Raw genomic sequence first — 12494 nt, forward strand, 5'->3', positions numbered from 1 at the left:
TTCGTCTCTGCTGTTTGTTGGCTCTGCGGGGAAAACTCAGAGCCCTTTGATAACCTGAAGCCAAAAGCTCTGGCCAACTCCTCCGTTTGTAGCGCAGATGTTTTAAAAATTTCATCTTAGCGTTGGCCAGGAGCAGAGTTTCAATAAGTTGGCCTTGGCCCAGATCTCTTGGTTTATCTTATGGATCAATAACTTGAATCAATTGATGCTCTAATGAGGAGCCTATTGACCGAAGGATTTTGGTGTTTTGCATTTGCAGTTTCCATTTAATTTCAGATCAGAAGAAACTCTTCATATTTTTTTAACACAACACTACTTCTTGCAATTAATGTTTTTTACAATCAAGTAATTCAATTCAATTCAAGAGGAATTTGACAAAGCAAAGTCCGTATTTAGGTTATGTATTGAAATAAAAATAAAATAGCAATATAATTTTAACAATAATAATAAATCATTTCTCTGAAATACAGAAATGTTGCATCACATTGCTTTAAAATTGTTGTAATAGTACAATAAAATTATTATATTTTTTATTCAATGTTTTTTCAGTACTATGAATATATCATGCTGGCCATTTATTTACTGCCAAATCTTTAGTTTATCCATTCAGGGGACTAATTTACTGCTGTGAATCACTTGCAGTTTACTGCTTTTTATGTTGTTAAACCTTCTACCTTTAATCTTCTTTCGTCAAAAAAAATAAATAGTGATATTTGGTTCTCCCAATTAACTTATTTAATATTTTCACTTTCATGTCATATAATAAAGATTTAATTACAGAAATACAGAGTTTTATTATAGAAACAGGCTCAGGCCTTGTTTGCAGCAATGTGTGTCCAGCTCTTAGCTCACCTGCAGTAATGAAATATGAAAAAGATCTGAGCGATCAAGATTCTGGATACACGCAGCTGAAATGATCTTCTGCCTCGGCTAATCCTACGAAATGGGGAAGCTCAGAGTAGATCCAGTGCTTCCTCACTTTGAAATGAGTCAGCTGAGTTTTTTGATTAGATTGCCTTCTTGGATGCTTCCCTTTGGAGCTTTACTGGGTGCGTCCTGCTTGGACAACCTGAGGCAGTCCCTGAACTCTCACAACGACTGTATATATCCCAGTATATCCCAGCTCTTGGAAAACATTTAATTATGATTTTTTTTTTTTTTTCAAACTTGTAAAACATATTTTGACTGCACTTCTTCCGTGTGGTCTGGTTGAAGACTGAGATCTTATTGTTATCATGTACAGATTTCTTTGATCAGGTAATGAGGACAGATAGATTGCAGGTGATCATGCATCCCATAATTTTACTCCTTTAATCTGCTGTTAGTACTTTGCAAAATTATTCATTCCCCTTGAACTTTGTCATGTTTTGTCCCACTAACCACAAACTTTAATGCATGTTCAATGGTATTTCCAATTTTTCAAGAGCTGCACAGATTTACACCAAGGTATGGCTTTCTGATTTTAAAAAGGGTTTTTATAGACACTCTAGTAAAAAGACAAAATGGCAAAACAGAATACAGATGTTGTTTGTCATTATAGTTGATATAATGAAATATTGTTTGAGACCCTATACTACTTGAATACAGAACAATGCTACTCTGCACAACACAACATGGCACTAATAATATAAGTTCTACAGACAGAGATACAAACATTGTGGTGTAAACATTCGGTTGATGAGTTACAAATTTACGGATTATCGCACAGATATCCAAACAATATTCAGACAATATTAGCAGCCCTGATTGTTCACTGCAATTCAACAGGGATTATTACTGTGCAAATACAGTTCTGCTCTGTATTGTCCTCATGTAAAAGTTCATTTAGAGCTTATGAGCAAGTCTTTCTTTAGTCTCCTAGGGAAGAAAAACCTTTGTTTTTCTTAAAAAATAGCTTTCTCTTTAGGTTAGGTGTATTGGAAATCCATCCATTTATTATCTAGCACATTTATTCTTGCAGGGTTGCGAGGGGTGCTGAAGCCTATCTCTAGCGGTCAAAGGTTGAGAGGAGGGGTACACCCTGGACAGGTTACCATTCCATCGCTGGTGTTAGAAATCTTTTATAGATTATTTGTGCTGTAAAATTGTTTTTACGTGGGCAGTATTATGTATTTTCGAAACACATAGTGTCATTTTACAGCGCAGTCAAGTAACCATGTCACTTTCAGTTGTAACAAAAATGCTTTCTATGTTTTAAAAAAATGCTACTTCATAATTTAACGTTTTGAAATTGGGCTTGTGTCTCTTTAAAAACTCCTGCTCTTTCCAAAGTCCACCTTCAGGAAGTCAAAACAACATTGCTACTTTATTAACCCTTTAACAACAGTTTTTACCAGTGTTTCACTGAGAAGTAGCTCACATAATGAGCCAAGGAGATGTACAGTTCCACTGTGTACAGTTCCACCACATGTTTGCTAATTGCTGCTGACTAATCTGAAGGAGCTAAGTGGGGGAATCATGAGGGAAGGATGATCTGTAATGCAGAAGCTCGGAAGATTGGAAACTTCATTTCCGAGGAGGAGCTTCATCCTCAAAGGCGGCGATTGCGTGTTGTGCAGCTAAATGGTTGCCACGGGAGATTAAAGGAGTTCTCATACATGCATGAAAGAATAGCACTCCAGATATGTTTTTGATAAGGGAATAACTTCATAACAATGATGTAATGCTACAAAAGTTTTTTTTTTTACGTAATACTGCTCCTTTAGTAGTTCCAGTCTCGTTGCCATTTTTATGGAGTGTTTGGTAACTTGCTGTGTTCTCCTAAAGTCCACTTTTGAACTCTTTTGTTTTGGCTGTTTTGAGACGAAACCTTAGAGTCATTTTCTGTGCAAATGCACTGGTGGATATCTAACATGCTTTAGTTGTATATCTATTTTATAGGAATTATTAGGTGTGTCAATAATTGTAACAATAATAATTACTTCACAATATCATATTTAAATAAAAGGTAGAAACTCGTAACACTTATGTAACATTTAGGTGATCTGATTTTCCAGTATGACAAGGCATTTATTTATTTATTTATAGACCGCAACACAAAGTGAAAATGATTAATATGGTTAAGTTAGACAAAATGAAATTTTATTCTTCGTTTAACTCTTGTTACCTTTTTTACTCAACTCAAACCTACAGAATTTGGTTTGAAATGGCCATAATGAAATGAGGTTGACCTGGAAACCTTGTTAGTCCTAGTCCAGGGAATCCCAGTGGAGACTAACATGAAACAAATCCCCCACCTCCGCTTCAGGGCTCCTCTGATGCTTCTGAGGAGGAAGAGGAGGAGGAGGAAACAGATGAGGAAGCTTATGTCAAACCTGCAATCTCCAGGCTACAATTTCCTTTGAAGTGCCCCCTGAGTATAGTCTCTGGCCCTCATCACCTTGCTGATGTCTACAAACAGCTTGTCAGTCAACGTTATGGGAAACCTGTGTTGCTGGCAGCACAGGTGACTGCTCTCATGTGTGCGAGTGTATGGTTGCTGCATCTGCAGGCATCTGTGTGCTTCAAATAGCAGTAATCACCTTAGCAACAAACACATCTACCTGGTGCTCTGTCGCTGAAAACAGTCGTGAGTTGGGGTGTGGGTGTGTGTGTGTGTGTGTAAGATAGAAAAAGAAATGCAGGGAGGAGGTTGGGTGATGCAGGTAGAGAGATGGAGGATGACAGGAAATAAGCGGGGGTTGGGAAAATCATGGAACATGGCTCACAGTTTGATTTGATTGCAGTAGCACTGATATTGCCCACATCTTTGGAAACATTTACTTTCATTTATGTTTCTTCAAACTTTACATTTTCCAGGATCTTTTCTTTAGATGAAAATATCCCAGTGCTCCACCTTCTGCACTCTACTCTTATTTTTGCTTTTCAGCATCTCATCTTTGATTTTGTCACATGAAAGAAGCAAGCTATAAAAGCAATGCTTTGGGGTTCTGAAAATGCAGGAAAACTTCAATGTTCAAACATCTTTGAAAGTGGGGCAATTTATATCTAGCAAAGTTAACCCACAGTGCTGGTTTGTGTGATATAGCAGATTCTGGGAAAACTTTGTAGGGTTGATTTAAATCCATGCACAGTTTCTGTGGTCATTTTGTGACTGTAAAAAATGTCACTGCATCTTTTGATGCATTGATGAGATTCTAGATAAATTATATTTACAAATACTGCATTAATTCCCCTCAAATCTTAATCAGAAACGTGTGATCTCTAGGTGCATCTTGGTGTGTTTTTTTTTCTTAGTTTTTTAGAACTTGGACTAATGATCTTTGAAAATTTTCACATTTTGTCACACTAAAATCCTAAATTTAATTGCATATTTTTTGTGTTTTTTGTCATGGGCCATCATAAAGCACTGTTTAATCAAGAAGTGGATAAAAATAGATTCAAGGTTTTTTAATTTTCATTTATTTTTTATTTTTTTACAAATAAAAGTCTTGCAGATCTGCCACTTTTTCTTCATCCCCTTTAAATCTGATACCTAAAATCAATTTTGGTTAAATTTTCCAGGTGCCTCCAGACTTTACCTAAAGTACAGTTCACATACATCTTCCTTGTGAAAGCCTCCAAGATTTGGTAGAGCAAATCATCTTGAAGACCAAAGAACACATCAGTTCTAAAACAATATTCAATGATTTTAATATCTTGCAGAGATCTGCTTTTTATCAGTATTTTTAGTCAATGTCAAAGACATCAAAGAAGTCAATTGAAATGTCAGATACATACATTTGGCAAAATTTTAATACCAGAGAGTTTTCATTGCTCTCCTGAGCCTTACTTTTCTATCTGCAAATATATTGATAAAAACATTAATGGTTTTATCCCCCAGCTCACCATAACTTTGTTGTATTTATTTAAAAGTTTTCTGTATTATATTTTTTCACATAGATGTGTACATATCTTGCCTGTGTGTATTTTGGGAAATTCTAACCCAACTGAGCGCACTCAGACCATCATTTGGTTGTCTTAGTTTCTCCGTAAGTCAAATTGTTTAATAGGAAGTAGCTGCAACATGCGTGCACAAATGTGCAGAGACAAGCAGAAACTTTTTGGACAACCCTTCTGTTCTGAAAAATCCAAAGTGTCACTACAATGACATGCACACACACTCTTACGCATGCACACATGACATACTTTGCACAGTAGCACAAAATGAAAAATCTCTCTCTCCTCTCTCTCTTTCTCTTCATTAACAGTGCATGTGTGCTGCTGCCATGGCAACAGTGGCTCCGCCCCTAGCGCTTCTTCTCCTGCTGCTTCAGCTGGCTGATGGCTCATTCCCAGAGGAGCCAGGTCCACTCAGCTACGTCCCTGTAGAGGGTATGTGTCCTTCCCCTCTGTACGCGGTGGGGAGGGGGAAGAGTGTCTGAGTGCATGAGAGTATGTGCGGCATTGATGAATGGCTCTGTGGAGGATGTGGAAATCGGAGGTCAAGGATCAGTCTTGGTGAGAAGCTGGTTTAGAACTGCTTGGGCACACAGATAAATGACGAAAATTCACTCCCTCTATATATGGTAGCATGTTAGATTCATATTCATGTAAAAGTGTTGATTTTCCTAATTGAAGACCATAACTAAGAGAGAGTGTGAAAACATTAGTGATTCAAGGAACTAATAAAATTAGGATCACTCTTTATTTATTTATTTTTATTATGAAATGATCATATATTGATGTTCATCTTTAGAAAAAAAAGACAATTTTTACTCATTTGACAGACTGTGTGACTGTGTTTTCTAGCTGATAAAAAGTTAGGACACTCCACACACTAATAACTTGTGTTATCTTTTGGGTGAAATAGCTTTCTTGTATTCAGTGTTTATGAGTCTAAAGAAAACTTGGTCCACTCTTCATATTTATCAGTGATATGTTTGATGTTTTTTGCATATACACCCCATTTCAAGGCACCCAACGCCCCCTCAGTGAGGGTAAGGTTCAGTTGTGGATTCCCTGGTATGTTTTGGGTTATTCTCATGTTAGATTTTCCTCAAGGATTTTCTTAGATGGTACATTGTGGATCTTATCAGGGCGAACTTGAAGTCTGTATTTTGTCTATGTCAAACATATCATCTATTCTGGTTTCCTACTAAATCAGGTTAACACTCATCTGTCTAAAGAACATCAAACCAGCAGTCCTGGTACAGAGCTTTATTTTTTGCAAACCTCCCAAGTTGTTTATATCTGCAGTACCAAGAGCTTGCTGCAGTATATGTAGATTCTGTGAGTACATTTTAGTGATTTGGAGACTTCTTTTAGCATATTGCAGTCTGCTTTTAGAGTGTTGGCGGTTGTTTATGAGACCTCTTGAAGTGTTTTACTTCACACTTGAAGTGACCTCTGATTTCCACATCCTCTAAAATCTTCTCTGTGAAGCCCTCGGACAGTTCTGATCTCACCTTGGTGCTCACTCTCACTGCAATACCTAGTAGCACAGAAAACCCTGTGTATCAATGTTCTACTCATGTGCATGTGATAGGTCTGTGATTGATTTTAGTCAGTCAAACAAGTATTAATATTAGTTTTCTTTAGTTTTTGTTGTTAAATTTTGTCACTCAAAGGTTTCATTGTTGTCAATGTTGATATTAAATATCTATGAGTCCAAATGTGTTTTTAAAACTTTTAGGCTCTAGGAGGATGTACTAATTTGTCACATGACCGTAGTTGGAAGAAGGCATGTGGCGATTAATCTCTTGTCTGCACTCTCCAATGAAGGCCAGAAAGATATTTAATCTGTCTCCTGGAGTCAGTGACTTCTTGACGAGATCTTCAATTGAACGCTGTCTTACTGCCTGAAATGTGCAGCGTTTTCGTAATTTAGTTTATTTAAGATGCAGACAGGAGACGAAGAATTTTTTTTATTTGCAGTGGAAAAATAAAGACCCGCATTATAGGGTGGCAGGAAACAACCACATCAAGAAAGACAAACAGGATAAGAGTGTTTAGTATGCTTTCACCTTCCTCTCTGCCTATTATCTGTGTTTGCCTTAACAAAGCCATCAAGAATGATTGAAGACACTATTAAAGTGAAGGTTAAAGAAGGTGTTTTACAGCCTGCCTGTGTACTTCTGGTAACTATAGACGCGAAGAAGGTGCTCATTCTGCCCACAGGTCTCAGGAAGTCCTTGAGCCAGGCACATGCATTTTCATTTGCTATGCATATCACTCTCTCATTTTATATGTCTATGTAATGACGGCAGTGGTGAGGAGATACCCCGTGTTCCTGGGCAGAGCCCATCGTTCCGCTCTGAGACAGGAGCTACACATCCAAACGGTCCTCCAAGTCAACCGCACGCTTTACATCGGAGCCAGGTAACCCACAGCAACCACCTCCGACTATGACGTGTTCGCATTAATATGTACGGTATTTGCTTTCATCCCATCTGCTGTCACTCTTCAGGGGGACATTATCACAATTTTATTTCCAGTGATAATTTATTCACTGTTATTTTTAAATGTCAAGTGAAAGCTGTGAATGTATTCATAATCGTCTTTAAGAAACCACCTTACATTGCTCGAAGATTAGCTCTGGGCTACAGGCAGATACAGGCAGCTCTGTTCATTGAAACAAATTAAATGTGTGTGCAGCCCTGATTGGAGGACAACTCTTAAAATAAAAACTGGATTCATATAGGTTGTTGATATTTTCAGCAATGTAAACAAGTACTCATTTAAATCTCAGTTAATTCCTGCATATAGTGCCAAATTGGTTTACTGAAATAGATTGTATTAAGTGAACAAAATAGGGCTTAAAATCTAAGCCCCCAAAAAATGTCTTTTCCAGGCACATATTAACATTTTATAACACAATCCGATAACCATTTTACCGTCAGTTGTTAAAAAAATGCTGTATATATCAAACATGACTTAAAAGAAATTCAGCTTTTTAATGTGACGACTTGATATAAGAATCTCGTACTTTTTCAGACACATCATCACGACAGTGCTTCTCTTTATGTCTCGTTTTTAGGAGACTAGCTTAGCAGGCTAACAATTCCACCAGATGTTTGCTAATTGCTGCTGCCCATAGTCTGGTGGAGCTGACTGAGCGAGGCGTGGCGAAGGGGCGCTTGACGCAATAGTCGTCACTTTATGAGAGCAAACGTTTCAGACACTCGTTTAGGAAACATGCGTGAAAGAATCAAAACAACACTTTGGCTACGTTTTTGATGAGGGAGCAACTTTGCAACATGATATAAAGCTGAAGAAAGTCAATTTAAAATAAAAAAAAAAGACCCCCTTTAAAATTTTTATTGACTGTAGCTAAGGTGTTAAAACTGCCCGACAGTAATTTAACTTGTACCATAATGAAGCCATAATAACCCGTTTTATTGCCAGGCGTTCAGAACATTTAATCTGAAAATTGTCAGTGAGTGACTCATAATAAAACACAACCAGATGGCTGTCTGATATAAATGATATTTTTGATACATTTTTTTAAGTCAACAACAGTACTTTCATTCAAGCATAAATAAGAGAGCAGCGGAAAATACAGTAATGCTTACTCCCCAGTCACCTCATTAGGAGAATCAATGTGATCGCTTTTTAAAGCAAATACTAATGAGATAATCATGTGGCAGAGACATTATGCTTACACATAAATCTTCCATTCTGTCTTTCTGATGAAGTGTTTTATTTACTGCATGTTTTCAATTATCTAAGCAAACTAAAAATGTTAAACATTTGAGCTTTTTCACCATTTTCATTTATACTGAATGAGATATTCAGCTTTGCTTAGACGTCTCATCATAGTCCAATGAAAAAGGCTATTCTACTTTACAGATTTTTTTTTCTTTTAATTTATGTCACACTTAAATGATTCAGATCTCCATAAACAAATTTTAAAAACTGACAAAGATAACCTGAGTTAGCACAAAAACCAGTTTTCAAATGAAGATTTCTTTTATTAAGGGGCTAAACCTAGCAAGATCAAATTAGCCCAGTGTAAAAAAGTAATCAGTCCCCTCATTATCTTACGGGTCCACATGTCTCAATACAGTTTTTTATGATCTGAAGCAGTTAAGAGTGAGAAAACAGGAATTTGAGGAATTTGTCATGTTTTGCAGAGATGACTTGTACAGAGTGGAGCTCGACAACATGGCAGGCGAAGAAATGTTTTACAGCAAGGTATCGGTCTTTAGAAAGCTGACATTTGACATGCATGTACAGATATGCAGGGAATTCAACATGTGGCTTGTGTGTTTCAGAAAAGGACCTGGGAGTCCAACAAGAACGACATTCGAGTGTGTCGGATGAAGGGCAAACATGAGGTAAAACGCTCAAGCGGCAGCTGTTTACTCCTGAGGCTGCACCTGCATCTGGGGCTTAGAGCAAATTTGATTTTGTTGATACAGAAACAGTAAATTATCCAATCAAGCTGGCGCAGGAAAACATTACAAGAGCTGAAAAAAGCTTGAAAGACTTTTTTTTTTTTTTGCACGCGTTGATTTTCTCACTATTTCATATAGCGTCGGTAGCCTTCAAAAACACAAGAACAAAGTTGTGTTGCTTAAAAAACAAAAGAGTGTGTGATTGCAGCAGGCTTACTGGCAAAATTCAAGCCTGACCTAACTTGTGGAAGTAGATTTATCGTGCAGAGGAACTTATATTGAGCAAACCGAGAAGAGTTAAGTGACGTGGCCTCCGGGAGGAAGCTGTAATTGAAAACAGGTGGGGAAGAGAGGCGTAGGTAACGACGGGACATGTGTGGGTGGAGGAAAAATAAAAACGAGGGAACAAAACAGATAGAGAGAAGAGGGCAGCCACTGGGCTGTGAGAGCGCAGATCAAAAGACAAGACAGTGTAGGAGTGAAGAAAGGAAGAATTAAAGCTGTGATAAAACAGGAACGAAGACATGAGGAGAAAGACTGACTGCTAAGGGAAGAGGCAGCAAGGATGTGAGGCAGAAGATACACTTATGTTGGTGAATAAGATTGAACTTAGATTAGGTAAAACTGTAAAGATAAACAGAAGTACTTTCAAACTCTGGATTAGATTTAGCATTAAAGTAATTAGACAAGCAAAGCAGTATACAGCCCTCTATAAGCCTGTAACAATTTATTGTGTTAGGACTGAAGGTTTTAGAAGAGTATCCTAACATTTTAATGACTTCAGTTGATAACGTTTTGAGCACGATTCAGGTGAAAAGATTGTCAGTATTTTTATACCTTCCCTCTAATTATGTGTCAGAGTTAAATCGGTCTCTACTTGCTATTTCAGTTTGCTAACTCTGAAGTTTATAATCTGCAAGCTTCAGAGTTAGTGGATGCTGGATTGCTATGTATTCTCCAAGAATATCCTATTTACCATCATATGCTTTTGCAATGCAAACAAAGATTTTCTTCCTGGGAATTTTGAAAACATCTATTATTTTTGTTTGGTCAACAAGGAGCCTGCAAAAGCTGAGGAAAATTATGGCAAAGATTATTCTTCCAAAAACTGGCACTGTTATTCTGAACCTTAAAAAAAACTCAATAGGGGAAAAAATGTAATTAATAAAAGGAAAGTATTTTCAGAAATGGGCAAATCCAATAGGCCCATTTCAAATTCAGAAAAAAATGGCTAACTATTGTATATAGTACTACCTATTCATATCTGTACCTGTAAATCTGACCCATATTTGTTCTTTTATTACCCCTTTCAGTGCATAAAGTCAACACAATAAAAATATTTTCAATGGATTAGTTTATTTTTACTGCAGGTCATCTTTATGCCACGCCTAATGAGACTACTGCCCAGCGTCTGTCTTGAAACATCTCACTTTCAGTACATCTGGTCAGTTCTGCATTGATGAAAAGACGTCTGTTAGCTTCCAAGTTTTACCTGAATTTTCTTCATCAAAACCTAGAGGGGGAAAAAACTTACCTTTATTGTTATTTTCATGGAGAAGGAGTGGTTCCACGGTCCTTAAACACACTTGATACTCGATGGCAAATTATGGAAAAATTGAATGTGAAGCAAAAGGATCATGGATCCCATATGACAGAGGAATTACTAATTTATACAGCTGGTCTTTTAACTTTCCAGCTGACTGATACTTTACATTTTATGCTCATGTCATAATAAAAATGTTTGACATATTCCTTTTTGCTTATAAAGTGATTGGCTTTGTCTGATTTTAAATATAAACCAATTTTTTTATGGGTTATTAGGGACAACAGAGGACAATCTGTGTCTGTAAAATGATCTCAAATAATGCACAATGATTGAAAGTTTGAGGAGAAATTATTCAATTTCCCTCCTTAACCAAAGCTGTAAAAGAAAAGCTTTTTAAAAAAGATTTAAATAAAAAGAGCTGTGGTGCTGGAATCATGCTGGGTTTTTATCAAAGCATGTATTAATACCTTATCCAGTTGCAATAAAAGGACTTACATATCTCCTAAAAGAGATGAGAGGTATGTTAGCAATGAGCATATAATTTTATCATGGCTGAATAAAGGACTATAAATGCGCCAATTGATCTCAGTTTAACAAAATAAGCTTAGAGAATAGGGACATAAAATAAAACAAGACAAGATCCACAAAATTAGATGAAAAACAGGACCAGCTCAGCGTTAGCATAACACTATTAGCCATTAGTGACCGGCAGAGGCAGAACCTGCTTTGAACATTTGTAGGTCTTCAGTTATTAAAAAGACAAAGGTGTTGGATTTATCAAGGCATTTTAAGGCATGAAAGTATGGCTTCCAATTAAAAGTAAGTTTCTGATCGTGTACTTCTGATGGACACAAATGAATAGTTTGACAAATGGTCCGAGAAGAAACCTAATTTGCTGATTTTCCGATAAACAAGGCTAAAATTGTATTAAAGAGATATATTGCTGATCTGCCTACAGAGGAACATAATCAGTTTTTGATTCTTCTGAAGCAATCCAACAGATGGACTAAATGAGATAACAGGGTTAAGAAGTCCAGGTTCTCTGAGAGGATTTTTAAACTTCAGTGTGCAGCCCTTACTTTGAAGACTACAGCCAGAGCCCCATTGTTCTTTGGAGAGAGTGCAGTTCAGGGTTTTGTTTCACCTTAGGGCTGCTATCACATTTCTTCCTCTGATTCTTAGCCTTTCATAATCCTCCTTTTCACAATGCCCTGAACTTCCTTTTCTTTCTTTCTCCTGATCTCCTCTTTTTCTTCTTTCCTGCAGGGAGAGTGTCGTAATTTCATCAAGGTCTTGCTCAGCCAGCATGATGGCCTGTTTGTATGTGGAACAAACGCTTTCAACCCCATGTGTGCCAACTACACTGTTAGTATTCATCTATCTGCCTGTAAGAGAATCTCAGTATCTCCCAGTTGGGTTATCTTTATGTTGCGCCTCTTATTGCAGCGAGACACTCTAGAAATGGCAGGAGAGCCCGTCAGCGGGATGGCCCGGTGTCCATATGATCCTCGACACGCTAATGTGGCGTTATTCGCAGGTAGGAGGTCGACTTAGCTCCCCGAAGGCATAAAATCAATTTTTTTTAGCAGACGTAGGAGTTAGTTTTCAGCTCCACGCTCCAAAACGTCCAC

General features: G+C 37.3%; 1 protein-coding gene across 1 annotated transcript in view; it reads left to right on the forward strand.

Moving 5' to 3' along the window:
• Positions 1-12494, forward strand: part of LOC116721770 (semaphorin-6B-like) — a 38814-nt gene that overhangs the window by 12711 nt on the left and 13609 nt on the right. The window contains exons 2-7 of the mRNA XM_032565717.1: positions 5190-5313; positions 7188-7299; positions 9054-9114; positions 9195-9257; positions 12130-12228; positions 12310-12400. Coding sequence (XP_032421608.1) covers positions 5193-5313; positions 7188-7299; positions 9054-9114; positions 9195-9257; positions 12130-12228; positions 12310-12400 — 547 coding nt within the window. The 5' untranslated portion in view covers positions 5190-5192. The remainder of the gene's footprint in view (positions 1-5189; positions 5314-7187; positions 7300-9053; positions 9115-9194; positions 9258-12129; positions 12229-12309; positions 12401-12494) is intronic.

Source organism: Xiphophorus hellerii, chromosome 6 (genome assembly GCF_003331165.1).
Source record: "Xiphophorus hellerii strain 12219 chromosome 6, Xiphophorus_hellerii-4.1, whole genome shotgun sequence".
Classification (NCBI taxonomy): domain Eukaryota; kingdom Metazoa; phylum Chordata; class Actinopteri; order Cyprinodontiformes; family Poeciliidae; genus Xiphophorus; species Xiphophorus hellerii.